The sequence below is a fragment of the Labeo rohita genome, chromosome 6 (assembly GCF_022985175.1).
Source record: "Labeo rohita strain BAU-BD-2019 chromosome 6, IGBB_LRoh.1.0, whole genome shotgun sequence".
Lineage (NCBI taxonomy): Eukaryota > Metazoa > Chordata > Actinopteri > Cypriniformes > Cyprinidae > Labeo > Labeo rohita.
The window spans coordinates 15,249,554-15,274,296 of NC_066874.1; the positions used below are offsets into that span (position 1 = coordinate 15,249,554).

Consider the following 24,743-nt stretch of genomic DNA (forward strand, 5'->3'; position numbering starts at 1 on the left):
ATAATTTCAGACTAATAAATATTATAATGTTTTATAGTAATAAATATTATTGTTACAATGTTATTGTTGTTACAACAAAATGACCACAACAACAACACATTATTGTTATTTTTATTATTATTACAAAAATAAACATTATTATTATTATTATTAAAAATGTTGTAAAAATGTTGAAGAGAATTTGTCACCAATAAAGCATTGAAAAATACAAACTGCACTGAACTTTTTATTTAGTTTTATATAGCTAACAATAATTTTAGACTAATAAATATTATTATAATGTTAGTAATAAATAGGTGTCACTTGATTTTAAGGTGTCTTTCTTAAGCCAAACCCTAATCCTAAACCCAGCCATATAGTAAGTACATGTAGTTATTTAATATAATATGTTATATTAAATATAGTTATTTTATATTGTAGTTATTTAATATAATATATCATATTACATATATATAAAATATATTTAATATATTTAGTTTTATATATATATATATATATAATATTATTGTTACTGTTATTATTGTTATTGCAACAACAAAACAACAACAGCACATTATTATTATTATTTTATTATTATTATTATTATTATAAAAGTAAACTTAAGTGTCATGACTGCGGAAGTTGATGGGCTTTCAAGCCCACTTCATCCTCTTATTTGTCTTGATAAATGTAATTCGCAGCCTCCTCCTACTAGCCCCTCCCACTGAAATACACACAGACACAGAGAAAGCGGGAGAGGTATTTAAAACTTTTTGAGATCTGTCACAGGCTTTGTCAACCCGAAAACCGTGGCGTTAGTCGCACGATTAATTACCGTACTGACAGAAGATTTTGTTTTGGTCCTTCTTTTATCAGCCGAAGGAAACGTTACGTGAACTCCCTAAGAAAGTTTTCTTCAGCATTACTGAAGATTCGCTGGTATGTCACTTTGCTTCTGTCTTTGATTTTTTGTGACTTGTAAATGTTTTTGAATTTTTGTACGACCAGTTAAGGGTTGTTGTAAGAAGTGTAGTTTTATAGCATGTTTACAGTCGCACGCTGTTGCTTCTTAGACGTGCATGCACGTTTCTCAGCACATTGAGTCTTCCGACGCGACAAAACTAGAACGCTTCCATTATAATCAATGAAGTTGATGTCTACAATGCAAAGTGACGTTCTTCAAGTGCATGTAAAGATATAAAGCCCATTACGATTTAATAGGTGATTGGTTTAAAAAGAACTTAAGAGTTTTGTAAGTGTGCACGATGTCTGCAGATGTTGTGATGTGGTTAGGATGAGATGTGAAACTTCACTTCTGACAGCTGAACTGCAATGTGTTGTCCTGCAGAAAACGTCTTCTGTAGAAAAGTTTACCGTCTTTTCTCTATTAACATGAAGTCCAACTCTTTTTTTAGGATGAGTAGACTGCCCTGCACAGGAATTTCATTTAATCAAATTAATGTACATAGTTCACATAACACTGGAGGTACAGTCATGACATGAATCTCTTCAGTGCATGTAAAGACAAAAGCCTCTTCCATTTACTAGTTGCAGGTATTGTGAAATTCTCAAGCAGGCCAGTGAGTATTAGATGTTACTTACACCTTTGGGAAAAGTGTTATCTAAAAAAAAGTTCTAGACGTCTGTCACTGAACTTGATGCTATGACTGAGACTTAAACAACAGAAAATACTCATAAATATGATGGCTTTGTGCACTCTTGGGTTCTTCTGTGGCATTAACAGTTAGAAAAGTTTCAATTATGTTAATTGTCTTCAGTGGATGTACAGTTCTAGTCCACTGGTTCTTATCTGGTGGACTGGACGCTAAAATGTGTTGTCAGACTGTTCTGATAAGGTCACAGACTTAAGGGAAAGCAATGCAAACAATCAAACGCACGTTTGATTTTGACAGTTTGTACATCAACTTTTAATAGAGAACAAAACGTTTTTCATATCTTTTGTTGTTGGTGGCTAATGCTGTGCAACAAATGAAATTCTATGATTTTTGGCACAAATCCATTTGCTACTTGATTGACAAAGTTAAATTAGACAGGTGGCAACATTAACAGGAACCAAAATGAATCAATCAATGAATCAATAAAAATTTCAGTGTTTGATTTTAAGGATGTTTGCATTTACTTGTGTGTGATAAACTATTTTAGGACTATGTCAGATGTTGATGTCTAACATAATCTGTCCTGAAGCAAACCCCCAAAAAAAAAAAAAAAAAAAAAAATATATATATATATATATAGTGAGTTTGAAGAAAAAGTATTTGATGGATGTATAATATGTGTCAAGAGCATTCACTCAGTATCATTATCTCATTTTTGACCGAAATGGCTTTTAGCTGGTTTTGCATCTGAACTCTTCATATACATATATATATATATATATATGTATATATATATATATATATATTCTTCATTACCTGGACTGTCAGATTGTTTGGCTTTTTGAAGTAATTAAAGTATGCATAGGTTTGGTTGTACATCACGAAAGTCCTCAAAAAAGATTTATTAATGTAGCTTATTAAAAATCCTTGTTATCATGCTTCAAAAGAGACTCAGTTTATCAGAGTGGCTTAATATAATATTTTATATAATCTAATCCATAACCTATTCATGTGATGTTTACTAGTTACACATTTATAAACGTGATGTCTTCAGCTGAGTAAGTCTCTTTTATTATTGGTGCATGGCTGATCTCCTCCGGGGGATTTGTTCTGGGTCCCGGTCAGGCTTTTCATGCCTGTCAGACATTAGATGATCCCTGCAAGTGTCTTACGTGAGAAAACGAGCGTTCCTGGGTCATGAATTCCATGGGAAAAGCTAGTCTGAGCTCTTGAAAGTACTTTTGCCTCAAGTGCCTTCTCATACAGTGATCATTGTAGTGGAGATGAGGTGAGGAGTGAAGGTGGTTTCACAAGGACAACAGACCTGTGACTGTTATCTGATTCAAGACCCCTGTGACATGTTTATTCAGGTCCTTAGGGTTAGCGATCACTCACTCCCAGCTTATTACTTTCTAAAAAGATAGAGGGAGACAGAGGAAGTTCAGTGCTTTTTGGAGGGAACTAAATTCACTTGCACATAGCAGAGGAGATTAACACAAGATTATGTGTTTTAATTAATACTGCTAGCTTTTTCATCTTCTTTTCAGTCTTTGTCAAGCTGACATTCTGTGAGTAGTACCTGTGTCACTGATGATTCATAACTTGAGGCGTATGTGTAAAAAATGCATGTTGATGCAAGTGCATGTGCTACATTTTATGACTCACAAATTGAGGTCACACACAAATGTGCAGATGTTCCATAAAAGTGTGTGTGTGTGTGTGTGCTCTGTGGTCTTAGCGGCGACCCTGAGGTGTGATTAGTGTGTGTTTGTGTGCATGCTGAGTGAATGAACGCGTCCGGTGCTAAAGATGCGAAATTGGCCCAGTGAGTTGAGTAGATTGATCAATCTGTATCGCTGTTGGAGGTTGTGGTTTTGTTTGAGTGCAGCTGGCCACTTCATGTCCCCAGTGTGTCACTGTTTGACACGTGGCTACGCTCGCAGCCAACACGGAGAGGATCCATTTGGGCCGACGAGCACATCTTCCATTATAAACATGTCAAAGAGGCCCCCGTCACCGTTCACTTACGCAAACGGGAAACCACACTCTGTTTAGACTGAATGACTCAATCCAAATAAGATTCATTAGCAGTCAAAAAGCCCGGACTTCACTATGGTTTTCGGGATACCTCCACTACCAAAGTGGGCCTAGATGATGTGCTCTACAGGTACCCACATTTTCGTAAGTCTCATGCCATGTTTCTTGGCTGGAACAATGTAGGCTGGAGTGAGTTGTGTTTTATTTATACATGGCTAGAAATAGTTGTGGTGTGTTATTCTCTAGAGGTCATGCTGTATTCTGGTCTGTCCTCTCATGCTGCGATGGTTTTCAGATGGACATGGTCAAACATACTGTAAAGACCCTGTGGAATAAAAAAATCTGAGTTTTATGACATTTAGTTCGTGTCTGTTAGCTTTGACGTTGTCCTTTTACTCTCTTAAAAATAAAAGTTCTTTTTTGGCAAGAACCTTTACTATCCATGGAACTTTTCCATTGCACAAAAGAGGGCTTTTCACTAGGGGCGTGCGATATTTATTGCCTGCGATAATATCTTAATTGGTGTTTTAATAATATGTGAGCTGACATTATTAGGTATGTCACTCGCTTTGCAAAAAATAAACAAAAACACGTCTTTAAAGTCCAAAAGCTTATATGCGTGATGAAGTCTATAGAATGCAGTTAATATGCCCCTATAATTCAAGTTATTAAAGTAAAAAATATCCCTGAATGGTTTTGTTTTTTGTATCATACAAGGAACAGTTTAGTTTTCCTAAATATTAGCACATGAGCATGATCGTAAATGTGATATTTACTCAATACAACAGTTTAACAAACAAGACATTAATATTGAGTGAGTTACATTTTAGACACAATATTGTCTGTTGTTTCATCAATGAAAATAGTTCTAAACAAAATCAGAGCAACTTCTCAGAGCAACACTGCAGTTTCATTCCTAAATGAATCTGTTGAGTCCATGATTCAATAACCTATTTGTAAAGACAGCTGCTTGCTTCATTTCTAAAAGAAGACATTTTGAATGAATCATTTGAATGAATGATTCAGTGAATCACTCAGGCACTTGCTGCCACCTATTGGTGGTTTTAGTATTATATTTATTGATCCATGACAGGACTAAACCAGCCAAGGTACCAGCACAAAAACACACTCAGCAAAATATCATTTGGTTATCGTTATTGAGATATAATTTTTTGTCAATATTGCATAGCTCCACTTCTCACACTTACTAGTTAACCCAGGGTCATTATAAAGCCTGGGTAAACGGAATCCTGGATTATCTTGTTTCACGTTACATGCTGCTTATACTAAATAATGTTCATAAGCTGATGCTGCACACTGTACATTCCTAAACCCTTGGTTAACATTCTTATATAAATATATGCATGTCAGTGTCATTACTTGGATGAATGCTGCAAGCAACCTGTTTACATGAAAGCTCTAGCATTGCACATCCTCAGTAGTTGCTGACTGTGCTATCAAGTTTCTCCGGAATGGACTTAACCTTAAACCTAATCCTTCCCATTACTGTTAAAAGTACCTAAATATGAAGCACGCTATTGGGTGTCTGTTGCTAATCATCTGGCCTTAACATTCTTACGCAAATGTGGGAATAACTCAAAAAAATGGAGTTTCATAACCCCAGATAAAAAGCAGTTCTAACTACGGTTTGACTGATTATCGGCCAGGGGTGTGTTTCCCAAAAGCACTGTTAGCAGACTATGTTCGCAAGGTCCGTTGTTGCCAACATAGTTCAATGATTCGGTGTTTCCCGAAATAGTTCAAACGAACATTCGCAAACTGCGCCACAAACTTACGTGGTTGGAACTTCAACTTTTGACCTGTGGTTAGAAGCATAGTTCTTTGTTAGTAAGACATATGGGCTCAGTAAATTATACTTTTGGGCACAATAAGCAAGCTAACATGCAGTACAATCTACATCTTCCATTCTATCTAAATATAAATGCAATTTAATCTATGTATTTTTGCGTGTCCTCTGTAAACGCCATTTTTGAATAGTGCGCATGTGCATAAATGCCTAATGGAATCCATACTCCACATGACGTAAGAGGGAACCTGCGATGAACCATATATCAAATATAGTGAAATGACAGGGAACCAAGAATAGTAAATTAGGTGCTATGTTCAGTATAGCTGCATTTTGGAGATCTCTCATCAGTTAAATATCAGAAGTTATTACTCCACCACAACGTGTGACATTTTTAACAGTGGCCCTACATTTTTGAAGTAATGTGGTTCAAACGACGGAGATGCGACCGTGTTCGGGAAACAGTTGTGACTAGATAGTTTGTTTCCACAACAATGCATTGTACTATGGAGGTTAATTAGCGAGTTACATTGTTGTACAGGAAACACATCCCTGGCTGATTATCTACGCCGATATTAAGCATGGTTGATGGTATCGGTATTTACTGTTACCGTTTTGCGGCAGTTTCAAAGTGAAATGTATAGAGTGTGGCGCTAAAACACACCTTTAATACGTGACAGTGGCACATTTTTATTACATTGGTACAGGCATTTATTGCTATGTTTTCATTACGCTACTTGGAGTATGTATTTGCGGCTGTTCAGAATTCAAATATCCAGGGAGTGTCGCTAAAGGTAATGCTCTACCGAGTTGGAAATATCCCCTACACCAAACCCAACCCTAAACCTGCCCGGTAGTGTTAACAAATGCAAAAGCAATATAAAAGCACATTTGTTGATGTCATTTTCTGCTGTGCTATTTTTATTTCCTTTAACTCTGTACCTGTAAATCATATTTTGTGTGAAAAGGAATAAAAGTTGTCAGAGTTTTACTGCTTCTAATGTTTATTTAAACTGAAAACTGCAGTGATTCATACATAGAGGTAAGTTTTTTCAGTTTTGCAGAAATGTACATTGAGGCATGTATTTCCAGTGAGCCTAGGTAGCATATATCAGGTCAAAATATTGGTTATCGGTCTACTTGATCAGTATTGACATCGGCCCTTGAAAAACACACATTGGTCGACCGCTAGTTCTAACCCGGTTTATAAATTACAAGTGTGAACTGCACTTTTACCTGGGAATAAAAATGGGGTTTAGAGCAACGATCAGGGTTGCCAGGTTTTCACAACAAAACCTGCCCATCTGCTACTCAAAACTAGCCCAGAACTAACCCAATCACATTTCTAGGGGGTCCCCCATTAAAAATCGCATTCTGGGGGGGATAAGATACAAGTTTTTTTTGTTAGAGTTCCCCTGGTAAATTCATATTTCAGGCGCTAAATATGACATTATTGGGGTCGCTTCAACCACAGAAAACGCAGACTTGGCAACACTGGCGACGTTAAACTCAGTGTGAAAATCCATAGTCATTAATAGTGGAAAATGTGTGTGTCTGTATGTTTTTTTTACATTATTAAAATGTTCACTGCACTGTTCTTTGGGGAACTCAAAATGTTTCTTTTATGCAATTCCTGTCTAATACCAAACTATAGTAAAAAAAAAAAAAAAGTCATGAGTTTGGAATTGTACAAGGATGAGTAAAACTGAATTTTTATTTTTGGGTGAAATATTGGGAAATCTGTTGACAGCTTTTAAAAAAAAGGAGAAGCCCTGTCTCATCCCATCTTATTGTTTCAGTAGGAAATATGTCAATGCAGGAAAGAACATTGCATTCATCAAACCATTTCATGAGTGCTATAAAAGACAGCTTTTGACATCAGATGAATTGGCTTGGGAACAGTTTGCCAAGTTGCGCTCATCTTGACACTGGAATGGCGTATTCTGCAAATCCTTGATTTTTTCCAGAATATAATTTTACACAAAAAACCTAATGTGATAAACACAAATTCTGACCTGCCTGTGAATGATCTGTATCTTTCATTAAGTCAGTTTGTCAATTTAAACTGAATGTGGATGGTTTTATAGTTGGAAGGCACGCTTCTTCCTCCAGAGTGAAGTGCCTTTTTGAGTTCAGAGCGAGGCTGCGTAATAAACCATATGGTCTTCGCCACTCCACCTACACAGTAATAGTGTGGAGTAGCTACTTATTATGTTCAGTCTGGGGTCTGCTGCCTTGAATTTGCTAATGACTTTTCCAGATTTTTTCTGAATGTTATTGTACTATATCTTTCTGCTGAGAAATAGAGGGAGAGACACAATCTTTCAGCAGGAGTCATATGAGGTGATCACTCTCTAAACTGAAACAAACACTATATTGAGTTGCCCACGTGCCCAAGGTTTTAGTTTAGGGTCCAATATTATTGTACCACCGATCCACTTTCAGTTGACATGCTTAGAAAGTTCAGATATTATACGCATGGCTTTTCAAGAGGATGATATTCGCTGTGGTCAAATAATTAATTGTATTTAATTATTTTAATAATTAATAAATTGTAGGAATTTTTATGCCTTCATTTTGATAGAACAGTGTATTTGGACAATAAGCGAAGTGGGAGGGATTGGGAAAAGTCCATGAACCGGGGTTTTGAACTCGGGACACCCGCAACGCAACGGCGCTATATGTCGGCGTGCAACCCACAATGGCTATTGGCGCTGACTGGTTTATTTATTTTTGTTTATTTATTTGTTTTGTTTTGCTCCAACTAGGCCAGCAGAAAACGTTGTTGTTGTTTTTTTTTCTTTTTAAGTGTGTTTATTTTGTTTTTTTATTATTTTGCCCAATCCAGGCCAGTAGAAAAATGTTTTTTTGTTTTTTTTTGTGTGATTTATTTATTTTTGTTTGTTTTGTTTTGCCCTAACCAGGTAGCAGACAAAAGAGCTTTTATTTGTTTTGTTTAGATTTTTTTTTGTTGCTTTGCTTTGCCTTTGATAACAGCCTCCTAAATCTCTCCAAAATGCCTCTGCCCTTGGTGTGAGAATGGCAAGAGAAAGGGACACCAAATCAAAAGCAGAGGGCACAGGCTTGGGGCCCCTGTCCTGGAAGTGCAATATTTGTTGAGATTCTCCAAAATGACTTCCCAGCCTCAGCAGCTGCCCGTGTGTGAATGGCTCTTTGTTCCTGCAGCTGTTTGCAGAGAGAGGGAGAAAGAGAGTGTGCTCTCCTCACCTTACTGAGAGAAAATGAGAAAAGTCAGAAAGATAGGAGAAGGAAGGAAGCAGAGTGAAAGCTAGAGTTAGTTTCAGATACACTGATGAAGTTGCGGCTTTCGTTACTCCTCTCCTGGGGACACCCCCCTAGCATGTGGTTGTTTTTAACCATTGATAAATGTTCTGATTGACATTTGAGGTTTAATCTACCTGTATCACTGTTCATCTTTTTGTAAGTTTGACACATATTGGTTCCCCACAATGCACTGGGGTTGCTTGTAGTCGGTTAAGGGACTGTTCCTCACCCGTTGCTACACGGGTGGCTGGTTGTGCTGAATGTAACTGCTAAAGCCATTAGCGAAATGCTTGGATTTGCTTCAGTAAACTAGCGTGACAAAACCTAACAAACCTGTTAGGTTAATAGGAGTGTTATTGGCCTTTAGACTGTGCATGTGCGTACGTATGTACGCACACTGTGTGGCATAGTGGTGTATGCCTCTTAAAATGTGCTACTTTCGTAATAGGTAATCTTTACGAGCTAATGAAAAAAACATCAGAGAGGCAGAAACTGGCTAGCTGCGCGACAGTCACAAACTGGAGTCTTGCGGTGCTCTGAAGTATAAATTCTTAGAAATATGAACCTTTTTATGGATTCTGTCTGAAATAATAGGAAATTATATTTAAGATTGCTATTAAAATCAGCTTTGCTGTTTTTCTGGCCTACAACCATTATTTATTTTAAAAACACTAAACATGTATTACAGATTTGGGACGGTGGTCACGGAAAGCCTTTCATTTTTACTTTTCAAAAAGTTAATTTTGTCAGTATGGAATTAAACTAAGTGAATCGAGTCTGATGTGACATTTCAGAGGCTCTGAGCAGACGTAAATGTTTGAATGCCAGTGTAGATTTGTTTGAAAGGTTTTTATTTAGTGACTCAATATCTGTCATGATGCAGATGGTATGTTTATTATTGGGCCATTTTGTCAGGTAGTGGACTAAGTGAAACCTTGTGTGGATAATGCATGTTGTAGGCCTATTTAGGCTTTAGTGTGGCATATGTTGGCTTTAGCCCATGCTCTGGTGAACTCTGATTGGCCGCTTCATCTCTCAAGTTCAGTTGTGGTCGTGTTAATTACAGTAGCTGTTGTCTGTTAATGCTATTAACGGCAAACTCCAGGTGTCTAATCTAAGTTATCTTCATTGCTTTCTTTGTTGTGCTGTGTAGATGTTACAGAAAAATACAGAAAAAAGCAGTAATATTATGAAATATTATTGCGATTTCTAATGTTGGTTTCCTATTTTAATCAACTTTAAAATATATTTTATTTCTGTGACGCAAGTACTCCAGTCTTTAGTGTCATATGATCCTTCAGAAATCATTCTGATATGCTGACTTATTATCAGTGTTGAAACTGTTGTGCTGCTTAATATTTTTTGGAACCTGTGATACTTTTATGATTCTTTGATGAATAAAAAGTTAAAAAGAACAGCATATGTTCAAAATAGAAATATTTTCTAACAATATAAGTATTTACTATCACGTTTTATCACTTTTTAACACATCCTTGCTGAATAAAAGTATTAATTTCTTTGGAAAAAAAAGAAAGAAAACATTTACTGACCCCAAACCTTTGAATAGTAGTGTATTTAGTAACACAAAATTTTGTATTTAGTATATTTTATAGGTATATAGTATATAGTTTTGAATGAACACTGTTCTTTTCAACTTTTCATTTATAAAAGAATCCTAAAAATCCTCAAATCCTATTAAGCAGCACAACTGTTTCTAACATTGATTATGAATCAGCATATTAGAATGATTTCTAAACAATAATGTGACACTGAAGACTGGAGTAATGATGCTAAAATTCAGCTTTGCTTCATGGGAATAAATTATATTTTAAAGTATATTAAAATAGAAACTGTTATTTTTTAATTGCAATAATATTTCACAAATTTACATTTTGTTCTGTATTTTTGATCAAATAGATACAGCCTTAATGAATATAAGAAACTTCATTAAAAATCTTACTGATCCCAAACTTTTGGAGGGCAGTGTATATTGAAAAGTGTCTGTTAACAGTATTTTTCACAGTATTTTTTGATATTATGAATGTTTTATGCTTTAGTTTTTTCAATTTCTGGGGATTAGACATGTTTCAGTTATTATGAAACAAGCATACAGGATTTAAATTATGACCAGGATGTAACCCTGTTTGTATTGTTTTGTGTAAATTTAAGTTGTAATTTTTAAAAATAAATCTGTATTTATTAAATCAAAAGTACAGTAAAACAGTAAAATTAAATAGTTTTACTATTTTTAAATACATTTTTTTAGTTATTTAAAACTTCTTTTTTCTTTTAAATATTTAAAAAAGGCAAAGCTTAATTTTCAAAAGTGAAAAGCAGCTGAAGTCGTTATGACCCATCTCGTGTTCTCTTTTCATTCCCACCATTCACACGAGGCTTAATTAGTGGGTTGAGATTAACAAGTGCCACTACCTCAACCAAGAGCCCTGCTGTCTCTTTCCATCTAAGCCCACACGATGTGACATTAAGACCCTAATACCCTGCTGCTTGGTCACTGACTGACATCTTTCTCTCTCTCTCTCTCGTTCTACAGAACTAGTGGGGAGCGTTCAAGAAGACACCCTGCTGCTATTTTTTCTGCCACGTCTGGCTTCAGGAAAGCGTTTTCTTCCAGCCATGTGGCTAACGACACACATACACCCCTCCGCCATCCTGTTTTTGACCCTCAGCAGCTTGGCCTCTGCAGGTAAGCACTGTTATCCTTGTAACCCATCATCTCTCTCCTGGGATTTTGGAATAACAGGTCAAGAGTGAGTGAATGTGGTATGACGTTGCATGTTTGCCTTATGAAGATGAAGGAAAGACTGAGAATTTATGAGGGGTGTTTTTCAAAAGGCGAGCCTTTCAAAAGTGCCGCGATGTCATGGCTCACGATGAAGTGAATACCAGTGCTCAAGCACCCTTGGGAAATTTTGATGTTTTGACGTGTGTTTTATGTAAAGAGTAGATTTCTGTTCACCAAACAGTGCCAAATGGACCCCATCTGCCTCTGTTTAAACAAACAGGTAGTCTCCAAACTCATGCCATTGGCTAAGCCAAAAGCTGACATATCAAACCACTCAATGAAACAGCAGAGTTTGGCATAGTGACGTTACTGTGGGAAGAAAAAATTCCAGTCCAGTCCAGTTCTCGCTGCGGCTTTTGCCTCAATAAAAACTAATAAGGTAGTTGTTAAGTTTAGGTATTGGGTAGGATTAGGGATATAGAATATGATAATGCAGAATACACTGTAAAAAATAAAAAACACAATTTGTTGAGTCAGCTTAAAATAATTTGTTACCCTGCTGCCTTAAAATTTTACGTTCAGTCAACTAAAATAAGTTTATTCAACTTGAAATGTTAAGTTGTACTAAGTAACAACTTAGATATTTGTGTTTGCTAAACTTAACAGATGGGTAAGTAACCCAGCTGCCTTAAAATTTGAAGTTGATTTAACTCAAATATCTAAGTTGTCACTTAGTATAATTTAACATTTCAAGTTGAATAAACTTTTTTTGAGTTGACTGAACTTAAAATTTTAAGGCAGCCAGGTTACAAATTATTTTAAGTTGATTCAGCAAATTGTTTTTTACAGTGTAGGTGCTTTATAAGTACTAATTGTAACGCGGAGTAAAGGACGAGAGGCGAGCGGATCCACATGCGAGCCTTTATTATAGGGACAAGACAGATACATGGTCGTACAGGGAGGGTCAAAATCAACGGTAACAGGAGTGTCAGAGGCGAGACGAGAGAGAATAGTCCTTGATAACGAGCGATGGTCCGAAGGCAGGCGGCGATCAGTCGAAAACGGGGGAGCCAGGCAAGAGAATCAAAAACACAAGGAACTAGAAACAAGAGTACGCTAAACAATGGGAGAAACACTAACAACAATCCGTGACTAGCATGGGGAAAGACCGGGGCTTTTATGGTGCTGCTGATTGGTCACATGTGCTGACGCAGTCAGCGTGATGCATGACGGGAGATGTAGTCCGGGGTGTGGTACAACAGTCAGAGTGTGATGATGGGGTGAGAGTGACATCTGGTGGTGAGCGGACAGCGGGACACCGACCAGATTTGTGACACTAATAAACAGCCGATATGTTAATAACAGGCATGATTATAAGTAACTATTTGTCAGTGACAATTGCTTTCTGTACTAAAATGTTGTGCATTTTTGTGTTAGTCATAGTTTCTGTCTTTTGAAGAAAATGTCCTTTAAATTTTAGTCAGCTTTACTCACAAATGGCATCTAAATTTTGTAAAAGAAACATCTTTTTGCAAAAAAATGCAAAATTACACCAAATATTCAAACACTGAGTATATTCAGTTTAATATCAGTTTTTAACGAAAAACAACATGTGAAAACTATTCTGGATTACTTGTGAAAACCTTAGCTCTGGAAATGACATTATAATGAGTACACATTATAATACAATCTTGTGAATTCTTTATGCTTTAGCTTTTCATTTTTCTCTTGGTTGGACATGTTTTAGTGTGTTGGCTTTCATATTGGGACTGTCTGACTAGTATGTAACATAGTTACTTGCACATTTGCATCTTTTTTTGGCATTTTTTGCTTTATTGTGACAGGACAGATGAGAATTGACAGGAAGTGAAGTGGGAGAGAGAGGGGGGTGAGTTTGGTTAAGGTCCTTGTGTTGGGATTTGAACACGGGACGCCCAGAACAGGAAGGTGCTGTATGTCAGCGTGCTGCCCACTAGGCTATCGGCACCGACACACGTTTGTTTCATTTTGTATTAATGCAAGTTAAGATTTTATGTTGTGTATATACACTATAGTTTAAACATTTGGGGTCAGTATGGTTTTTGAAAGATAATATGCTCAGTAAGGCTTCATTTATTTGATTAAACATTCTGTAAATAAAATTGTGAACTATTTTTATAGTGCAAAACAACTGTTTTACATTTTAATATATTTTGAAATGTAATTTATTAGGGCTGCCCTTGACTAAATTTTTTTTGGTCGACCAATAGTCGTTCATTTTAAGAATTAGTCGACTATTAGTCACATGTTTATTAATAAACCATGCATATAAATCATAATAATGAGCCTTTAATTGCCTACATAGCCTAATAAACGCTGAAGCGCATGCATAAAGCTTGCCACAGTGCACCCGCAGATATAATAATTATAAAACAGCAAGGAGACTGCATTAACATTTTAATAATTTGTTAATAAACTAGCACTTTCTTTGTTTTTTGCTTAAGAAGTGAAGTCAGCGACACTGACTCGTCATCTCCACAGTAGTGGATTACATAATCTGAGAATATTTGTTTTCCATTTGCATTGGTTCATTTGAAAGTAGACATTTCGCTCTCTGTAGATACTTTTTTCATGTCTATAAGTCAAGTATACACCAAGTTTCAAAGTTTTGCACTCAAGTTTGCAGAAAACGCATCCTGTTTGCTTTCATTATTTTACAAAAGCGCAATGTTTCGTTGTTATCTTGAGTGCACACAAATAAGTAGAGTCTTCACAGATTTGAAAGATGTATTGTAAGTGTTATATTTTCCATCTGTCATGCAGGGAGTCCGCTACTATTCAGCTTTCACTCCACACAGACACTTGAATAGCACACATTTTTCTAGATTAACATTACAGACAGCATTTATTTGAAATTCAAAATTCAGTAAGTGTCTCATTGCAGGGCAAAAGAAATTCTAAAAAGAAAACCTGACCCCCAACAGTTTTTATGGTAGTGTATATGATTAATCTTACATTTATAGAATGTGTTTGAGTAAATGAATGTGCTATCATATTTCATCAGTTAAAAATCATTCATTTTCCATCTTGATGCGCTTAATTTCATCTTTATTTTCATTGACAATAAACATTACTTAAGATTTACATCAATAATTTTGATGATGTATTTCACACTAAACAATATTTGACAGGAATTAGTGTTACACAGAAAACAGGACATGTTCTTTGCAGAGACTCTTCTTAGGGCGTGTTCTCGATAAGCAATGCTCGGCGCTCATTGTCTTGACAGAGTGAGGCAGTGTTGCCTGTTTTGTCAGGCAATCACGATTCGCCCCCTGTGTTCGGAATTTCCCCGGTTCCTCCCAGCATGACTCTTCTAGATCTGGCTGTCAGAGAGCAAAGGCCGGGGGATTTGCATTAAGAAAGTGCTGACAGGCTCAATCTCTCAGCCCGAAACACCAGTGCCGCACGTCAGCTATGCCTCCTCTAACCCGACTCAGGCAGCTCTATCTGTGTGATTGATCAGGACTTGTTGGCTCAGTCTCTTCAGAAGAGTGATGATTTGTTCCCCTCTGGCACAACAGCCTGACAGATAGTTGCATGCCAGAAGAAAAAGGGGAAGAAAACAATATGGCAGCAACAGAACAAACATAAGGAACAGGCAAAATTATGACAGTCATCAAGTCGGGGTTGTCGGGATGGAGAGTTATGATTTTTCACACCATTCTGTGATTTCGCACTCACTTGTTCTGTCAAACGACTCTTTGTTGGTAACGGATCCCACTGGTCATTCTCAGCGGTTTTGTGATTTCTCTGTCACTCAAATCGAATGCTTTTCTTCTGGAGTTACAGACCAGAACACATTCCTGAGGTGTAGATATTGGAATAAAATCACTCAGTAAAATACAATAAAATTAATAAATTGTTAATGATTAGGTTTGTAATTTAAAATAGCCTTGTGGCAATATATGGCGCAGTTGCGCTTCGGGTGTCCCGAGTTCGAATCCCGCCACATGGTCCTTTCCTGATCCAGTCCCCCTTGCTTCCTGTCATAACTGTCCTATCAGAAAAAATGCAATAAATGCCCCCAAAAAACAAACAAATTAACTAATTATTATGATTATTAATCACAATTAACAGATTATATGGTTACAGTGTCTATAGTCAAAGTCTATAGTCTTCACGAAGGCTATATTTATTTTATCGACAGTCATATTGTGAAATATTATTACAATTTAAAATAACTGTTAATATATTTTAAAATGTAATTTATTCCTGTGATGGTAAAGCTGAATTACTCCAGTCACGTGATCCTTCTGAAATCATTCTAATATGCTGATTTACTGTGTGAGAAACATTTATTTTTATTATCAATGTTAAAATGTTTTTTGTGGATAATTTTGTGGAAACCATAACATTTTTGGTGATTCTGTGATAAATAGAAAGTTCAGAAGAACAGCATTTATTTGAAATAGAGACATTTTGTCTTTACTTTAATTGTCTTTAATTCTTGTCTTTACTGTCTCTATTTATAAATGTAATGTGAAAAGACATTCAGTTATTGTGGCAAGGGCATGATTAAATTTTTTTTTAATTAATTACACTAAATTGATGTATTACCCTGTTAAATTTATGGAACTTGTGGTTGTCGGGAAGTTGACATTAACGAGCTGGATAATTACGAATTAAAGGATTATAAAAGCTGGCAACTCTCAGATGTGAAAATTAAGCCATGCTTAAAATACGTAAGTAAAAGGCTTTTTGAATTAAAAAAACAAACAAACAAAAAAACAAAAACAAAAACAAAGAATGCAAAAAGTGTCAATTGGGGGATAAAATTCAACTCTTAAAACCATATTAATCCAGGGCACTTGTGAATTTAAGGAAAAATGTGAAAAAAGCCTGTATTCAGTCATGGCTTAGGCATTTGAAAGCATGTCATAAGTGACCGCACACTGGCATGTTGCGGCTAATGAGCCTTCATCAGGGTGTGACATGGTTTTTTATGGTCGTAATGGGTTAGTTCACCCACAAATGAAAATTCTGTCATTAATTACTTACCCTCATGTTGTTCCAAACCCATAAGACATCAGAAATCCGAGAGCATTCTGACCCTCCATACAGCAATGCAACTACCACGTTCAAAACAAAAACAAAAATGACGACTTCATTCAACAATTTCTTCTTTCTGTGTCAGTCGATGTGTGTTCGTGAGAGTACCACGATGTATTCGTGTGGTGCTTCAAGCCGGAGTTCTGACATAGGGCCCGGGTGCGCTGTGCCTTGTTTATATGTGTCATGGAACTCTTGTGAACACGTGTCAAAGACTGACATGGAAAACAAGAAATTGTTGAATAAAGCATAAAAAAATAAATAAAGCATAGCTGCAGGAAAGTATTTGATCTGGGGCGGGGCTTGATGTTGCTGGATTGGGCCATGGTGGGGGACAAAATCCTAATATTAAACAGCCCAAACTCTTACAGATAAACATACAAGTTACTGAAGACAGATTTATATGCAAACTAATATATATATATATATATATATATATATATATATTTGTGCTTTGGGATTGTATTTCAACATTTTTTTTCTTTAATATTTCTGTTATTTAAGGGGATTTTACTAAATATTACTATCACTGATACAGCAAAGTTTTGGTCAGTGCACTTTGGCGAGTAAATCAGAAATGACAAAGTGCCCTCACTGACAGAATTTTTATATGAAATGTTCACGCCATTTTACCGTAATTTTGGATTCTAACTTGTAAAAACCATTCATGTCCTTGTCAATTTCACCAAAACGGCAACTGTGGTTGCCGGAATTTTACAGTAAAAAATATGGTAGGCACGTTTTGTGTTTTTCACTTAAATTTACAGGTAAATACCGTGGGAATTCTGGGAATATCAATTTATGGTTATTCACTGTAAATTTTACGGTCTTTTACTGTTAACTATTTAACAGGTTTTTACTGAAGCATTTTTACAGTTTTTACCATTAAATTCACTGTCCGTTAAATTCACGGTAAATATAACATTATAATTTAAATGAATGTCTGTTAATGTCTCTGAGATTGAAAAGACACATTAAGGACACAAACGTTTTGTAAATGCGACATTTTAGTGGCAAGGGGTTTTAATCTCTTTTCTGCAAATAAAGCTGGCCAATCAATAGGGTTCATGCTGTTTGTCACATACTCAGAGCTGCTGGTGTTACAAAAAATTATTCAGAAAAATTTGCTAAGCGACAATTTTGGTCAGTGTGAATACTCTCATCAGAAACGACAGATGTACAGATGTACATGAGATAAATAAGAGATTCATTCATCATACACTGCAGCCAGCTTTTTTTTAAAGTGTTTACACTCACATTAGACTGAATTCAGTAATATTTATAGATTTTTTAAATGTTCTTTGCTTGCTTTATAATTTGTTCACTGTTTGAATAATCGTGCACATGTGGTGTTATAATTATAAACTTAAAATTTATTTTTATTAAACGTGATCAGGTTAAATACAAATTCAGTCTTATTAAAATATTTGAAGAGTTCAGATGCAAAACCAGCTAAATCCATCTGATGTCTTTCTTTAAAAAATGCATTTTTATCAGGCTCAGATGTATAGGTTTCTACGTAGGCTGAGGCTGGTATTTTAGCGAGTTTGAAGAATAAATATTTGATGGACGTATAATATGTGTTGAGAGCATTCACTCAGTATCATTATCTCAAGATGGCTTTTGGCTGGTTTTGCATCTGAACTCTTCATTTTATGGCATAACATGTTACTTGCCTAAAATGTTATGATGTGTGTGGTTAGGCTACAGTGGTTTGAGCGCATTTGACTAGAGACTAGAGTGCAATTAAAAAGCTATTGTGATTGTCGGTGGTCTTCTTGAGAAGCGAGAAAGCTTTGGAAAATGGCTCATAAAAACGACGAGGATGTGAATGGTTTTTATAAGTCGGAATAAAAAATTACAGTAATATGGCATGGACATTTCACATGAAATTCTGTCAGTGAGGGTGAGAAAAAAAGACAGGAAAAATTCAACTGCACTATATTTCTGGTCAGTTTTTTATACAATTAATCACAAAAATGTAAGTAGCAAGTATCTTGGGGATGATCGAGGGGCACAAGGAAAATCTTTGACCTGGCCCTGTGGCGGAGGGTGCTACAGCACCCCTAGTTCCCACGGCTATGGAATAAAGTTGTTATTTTTGTTTTCTTTGTACACAAAAAAATATTCTTGTACCTTCAGAAAATTAAGGTTGAACCACTACCTTTCTGGGCCTTGAACATGCTCTCAGATTTCAATAAATATCTCTTGATTTGTGTTCGGAAGATGAACGAAGGTCTTACAGGTTTGGAACGACATGAGGGTAAGTAATTGCTGATAGAATTTTCATTTTTGTGTGAACTATTGAGTTGCTTTTTAAATAATTTGTATTGAAATGTAGCAACACTGTAATGCTTAACAGAGAGCGAGGTTGATCTCAGGCTGCTCACAGCGGAACGGTTCCTGTTAGTGATGGTGAAGCAGGAGGACAATGGCCACTGTGTCAGAATGTCCCTTGAGTTTTAGTGAAGTTTTGGCCTGAAAACAATCCCACCTACCTCTTCCTTTAGTGCTCTTGAGTGAGCATTTTTGCTTTGCCCTATATATTTGCTTCCTTAGAGTCTTTCTCAGACATTTTGGCACATTTACCTGGAGCGCATTTATTGAGGCTCTTCCTTTAAAGTTTATTTTATTTTGTAGTATTGTTGATAAAGCTGTCCCCAAACCCTTGTCTTGGGTGATGTTGATTTTGATAAAGCGGAGTCTAAACAATTGTATGAGTGCCAGATCTTGGCATGCTCAATATTTTCCTTGTACTCAATCTTTTTCTTTTTGTTTTAGAGCATAGCGGCCTCCCTCAGAGACTCCCTGAAGTCTCTTGTTTTCTAAAAACTAGGACATTATCTAATCTGCAGCATCAAAGCGTCTGCAGCCCTGAGCCCTTTCCGCATGGACTTCAGATCACTGCCAGTCATAACCTGTGTGCAGCTTTAGTCATCTGATTATAGAGATGACAGAAGTGTGATATATGTGATATATTTCCATGTCTTTGGAGACCTTGTCACTAGAATGTCTGTTCTTCAATGCTGTACGTCCTGTGACAGCGGAGAAATGTGTAATCTATATGACAAAACAGGAAGAAAATCTGTCTCAGTATGTCCCAGGATGGTTCTCACTTATGTGAGGAGACTCATACAGCAGGCTAACCCAGGAATAGTGTTTCACTGTGTGTTATTTTTAGGCCTATATATGTGATTAATGATTGTCAGTGAGACTCACGTGTAATTGCTTTATAATAGGCCATAATGAGCTTATGAAGAACCAAGACGTGAAATAAAAAGTGTAGAATGTGTTCTTTTACTTTCTTCTCACTAAATTTTTTTCTACGGTTTTTTAATCTAAAGGCCTGTTCACAACAAGGCGAATGTTAGAAAATTTGGTGCAATACACATTTTAATTTAAATTAATAGCTGTTAATGTGTCAGAGATTGAAAAGACACATTAAATGAGAAGTCCACTTCCAGAACAACAATTTACAAATAATTTACTCACCCCCTTGTCATCCAAGATGTTCATGTCTTTCGACGTTAGGTCATGAAGAAATTATGGAAAGCATTTCAGCATTTTTCTCCATATAATGGACTTCATTGGTGACCCGATTTTGAACTTCCAAAATGTAGTTTAAATGCGGCTTCAAAGGGCTGTAAACAATCCCAGCCGAGGAAGAAGGATCTTATCTAGCGAAACGATCTGTCATTTTTTTCGAAAAATAAAAATGTGTATACTTTTTAAGCACAAAAGCTCGTATATCACAGGCTCTGGAATGCGCGTTCACGATGCTTCGAATTAGTGATGGATGGAACTTATTTTGCCTTCTGGAAAACATGTAAGTATCTTCTGTAGCTTCTGAAGGGCAGTACTACATGATAAAAATATGATATTTAGGTAAAATAAGAAAAATGTACACATCTTCATACTGTTCAAAAGTTTTCACCCCCTGGCTCCTAATGAATTTTGTTTCCTTCTGAGACATCAGTGAGCATTTAAACCTTCTGTAATAGTTGCATGTGAGTCCCTCAGTTGCCCTCAGTGTGATAGATCTCAAAATTATACAGTCGTTGGAAAGTGTTCAAATACACAAAAATGCTGAAAAACCAAAGAATTTGTGGGACCTAAAAAAAATCTATTAAAATTAGAGGATGCCCACAACATACATTTTAAACAACCTTTATAGTGTGAGTGTGTGTGTTTTTATTTTGGACTTGATAGGCCTGGTCCTCATCCACTTTAATTGTATGAAAAAGAGCAGCTTGAACATTCTGTTAAGTATCTCTGTTGGTGCCCCATCAAAGAAAAACTCTACACATTTAAAATGTTTTTCTGGATGAGTTTTCTCTTTAATAAGTATTTTAAAACAAGCGGTCTGTTCTTCAATACATTTTCTCTATTTCTCTCTCTTTTCATCCCTTCATTTGTCAGACAGATTCCTTTCTAAGCACTTTTTGTATGTCTGAGTTGCCTTTTTTTGGTTTCTCATTTTGCCAAGCTGTAGATTCTTAGTATAGTCTGTTATTATGGGATGGCAGGGCTGTTGGACGCCCTCAGGTTACATTGGTATAGTGGAGAATGGAGCAGAAATCCTGCCAGAAATTAATTTGCAGCATTTGCCAAAAACAGCTCTAGCAGGATGCTGGTTACGCCGAGGGCCGAGCGTGTGGCCTGTGGGGCGGCTGCAGGAACACGCGCCGGCTCATGTAACCAGGCGAAACGCCTCGCTTTCCCCTCATCGCTCCATCATATTTATCCTCCCACAGCTCACAGGGATGAGTGACAGTTTTGTCGTGCCCGTAGGCCCCATGCAGATCATTCCTCTCTCCTTCTGTCCTGTCATGTGACAATGACATGAATAGAATTAGTGCTGAAAGGTGAGTTTACAGAAATATACCCGCGGTTATATTCAGCTCCGTGTAAAGCTTTAAAGGGATCAGTCCTTCATCTTCATTTAAAAGCAATAAAGGCTTGTGGTGTTGTAGAGACCAATGACCTGGAACACTAAATAAACCATATCAAAGCATGGCTCTACAATAGGCATGGCTCAGGGCCAGTGGTATAAAAATTCGGGCAGCCCTGTTGGGTGTCTTAAGTTCATTGGTAATTTATATGTGTTTTTATGTCTTAAATGTACATTTTCTAGAACAATATTTAATATTGAATTTTTTTTGCAATTTTAAATTTGGAATTTTTGCAGTTCTGTCCCAATTGCAAATTTAATTTATAGGTGAAAAATAAAATAATCTAAAAAAATATATATATATATATATATATATATATTTAGAAATAGGATTAGAAATTAACACATTTATTTAGAAAGGATGCTTTAAATTGATCAAAAGTGATGATAAAATCATTTATAATGTTACAAAAGATTTCTATTTTAGATAAATAAACTTTCGATTCAAAAAAAAAAAAACCTGGAAAAATTATACTTGGCTGTTTTCAACATAATAATAATAATAATAATAATAATAATAATAATAATAATAATAATAATAATAATAATAATATGTGTTTGAGCAGCAGATCAGAATGATAAAATGATTTCAGAAGGATCATATGACTGGAATAATGCTAAAAATTCAGCTTTGAAATCACAGGAATAATTTACATTTTAAAATATATTCAAATATAAAACAGCTATTTTAAATGGAAAAATTATTTTAAAATTGTACTGCTTTGCTGTACTTTGGATCAAATATATGCAGGCTTGGTGAGCAGAAAAGATTTTATTTGTTAATGTTTTAAAAAACATATTGCACAATCCTTTAGAAATTATTAATATGCTATTTGGTGCTCAAGTAACATTATTATCAATGTTTAAAATAGTGTTGCTTAATATTTTTGTTGAAACTGTGACACTTTTTTTCTTTAAGGTTTGTCATTAATATAAATGTTTTTACTATCACTTTTGATCAATTGAATGCATCTTTGTTGAATAAAATCATTATTTTCTATAATATAATCTATTTATTAGTGGTTAAAATTAAGTTTATTGTAAAAATAAAATCGCTTTGTGTGTAAAAGACTTGTTTGTTTAGTCTTGCTCTGCGAAACAACATTTTATTTTCATAAACTCATTTAAAATGAGTCGTCTGCTTTCCCTCTCTCACGAACCAGGCACAGAATCAGACAGACTATAATAGTGCCTCTCCAAAAGTCTGAGGACAAATGATGTATGTGCTGTTTTATGGTTTGTGTGACTGACTACATCTAAATGTGCGTACGTCTGTGTGTGTGTATACGAGGGCTGCCAAATTGCGTTGCGCAACCGCTGCAATCTGAGCCGCCGTGCTGTGGAGGCAGAGAGATCCAAACCACCACGCTCCACACGGAAGGAGAGAGAGCGAGAGATCTCCTTCCTAAACCAGATGTTGCTGTGTGATTTAAGTGTTAGTAACCAGACTCCTTCACTGCTTTTGTGTTGGCACGAGGGAGAGGTGTAGGGATGTTTACATAGCAACAGCAACCCGCCATTGGCTTAATTACAGGTTACTGCAATATACACCGCGGCTCGCAATCTCTCTGAGTCAGTCTGATACTCTCTCTCTATCTCTTTCCCCCTCCACCACAACCGTTATGCCAGTAAGTGAGTGTGTAGACGACCTCAGCCAGGAACCTAATGGAGAACAGCTGGGGTGACCCTGCATTTTCCATTGTGTTTCATAGAGTGCAGGAAAAAAGAAAAGAAAACGAAAAACACAGGCCACAAGATTTGGAGAGGACTAGGGAGCGTGCCGTGAATTCATTGAAAAAGACGGGAAGAATCATAGCTATGGTTAACTCCTTCCATACCGGCTTTGTGAAGAACCACTAAATAAAACCGCCCAAAAATGTGAAATATATTTAATTTTTTTTAATATGTTTTGCATAATCATGCTACATGACATGGGCAAACATATACCATTCCATTTACATGCCATTTCTTTAATTATTTGGGATTTTGATGCAATTCTGTGGAATCCAAGGCCCTTTTTTTCGTTTATTTTCTTGAGATATCAAGTGTCTTTTCTTGAGATTTCAGCATAATAACTTAAAAGTGTTAAGTTACCTTTTTTTTCTGAGTAAAGCTGCTTTGAAACAATATGTAAAGGGCTATACAAATAATTGTGAATTTAATTTTTTACTTAGAGGCCCCCCATTGTCCATAACAATATTCGCCCAACATGGCTGTTTCAGTTATTAATGATTTGGAATGAAGATTAAGGATAACGATTAGAATATTTTTCTCATGATTTAAAAATATGTTCTGGTTTTATAAAATTCATTATTTTATATTGTGGAATTGTGAATTTGTTTTTTGTTAGCCCACTGAATTGATAAAAAGAAAAAAATAAATAAACGTTATCTGTCTTATTATTTGAAAGATAAATTTGAAAGGATTATGTAAACTTATGCGCATAACTTTATTTATTACTTTATTGTGCAGGTGTGTGTGATTAATTAGCATAATGAAGTTTATTATGGCTACAACTTTGCGTGCGTATTTTACCTCAGGCAAACAGATGTTTCTTTGCTGATTTTTCCGTTCGATTTCATCCAACACACAGTCCCGTTTACTGAGCTTGATTCTCTGTGCACGTCAGCATAGGTGATGAGGAGTCTCTCGCTCAGACGTTGGAGGGTCCTGAGATATTTACGGTGCTGTGGCTTGCTTTTCCTGGCTGTCTTTTTTACATTCTCCCAACCTTCCTTCTTTTCACCTTTCCTACCTTTAAGATACATTTCTGAAAGACCTCAAAGATTTAATGTTTTTTTTTTGGAAAATGTCATTACATTTCCAGGAGTCATCAATCTGGGCAGTAAATACTTTTAGGGTTTAGATATTTAAACAAACCTTAATCCTAAGTGTTATCCTTCAGTGGAGGACTTGATAAGAATATGAGTGACACCTCAAATCATGTAGCATGTTGAGGTGACTTGTTTTATGATGCAAAATGGTATTACATAGGTTCTTGTTCATTTCGCAACAATTTTAGAGTGACATGTCTAGTAAGTGGCACTAAAAGCAGATTCAGTTTTATTTGACACAGAATCTGGCAACATTTATTGTATTGGTTATACTTATTATGGCATTTTAGTTTGTTGAGTGTTGCTAAAAGGTAAAGTATTTATTTATATTATTGTATTTAAAAACAAAAACACCTACTGTAAACCCTACTCTAAACCTAATCGATAGTGTTAACAAAAG

At 35.9% G+C, this 24,743-nt stretch overlaps 1 protein-coding gene across 1 annotated transcript in view; it reads left to right on the forward strand.

Annotated features, from left to right (window-relative positions):
- Positions 1–707: 707 nt before the first annotated feature.
- The window catches only part of tgfbr3 (transforming growth factor, beta receptor III), a 136,493-nt gene continuing 112,457 nt past the window's right edge, over positions 708–24,743 (forward strand). Inside the window, exons 1-2 of the mRNA XM_051112327.1 lie at positions 708–918; positions 11,276–11,428. Coding sequence (XP_050968284.1) covers positions 11,359–11,428 — 70 coding nt within the window. The 5' untranslated portion in view covers positions 708–918; positions 11,276–11,358. The remainder of the gene's footprint in view (positions 919–11,275; positions 11,429–24,743) is intronic.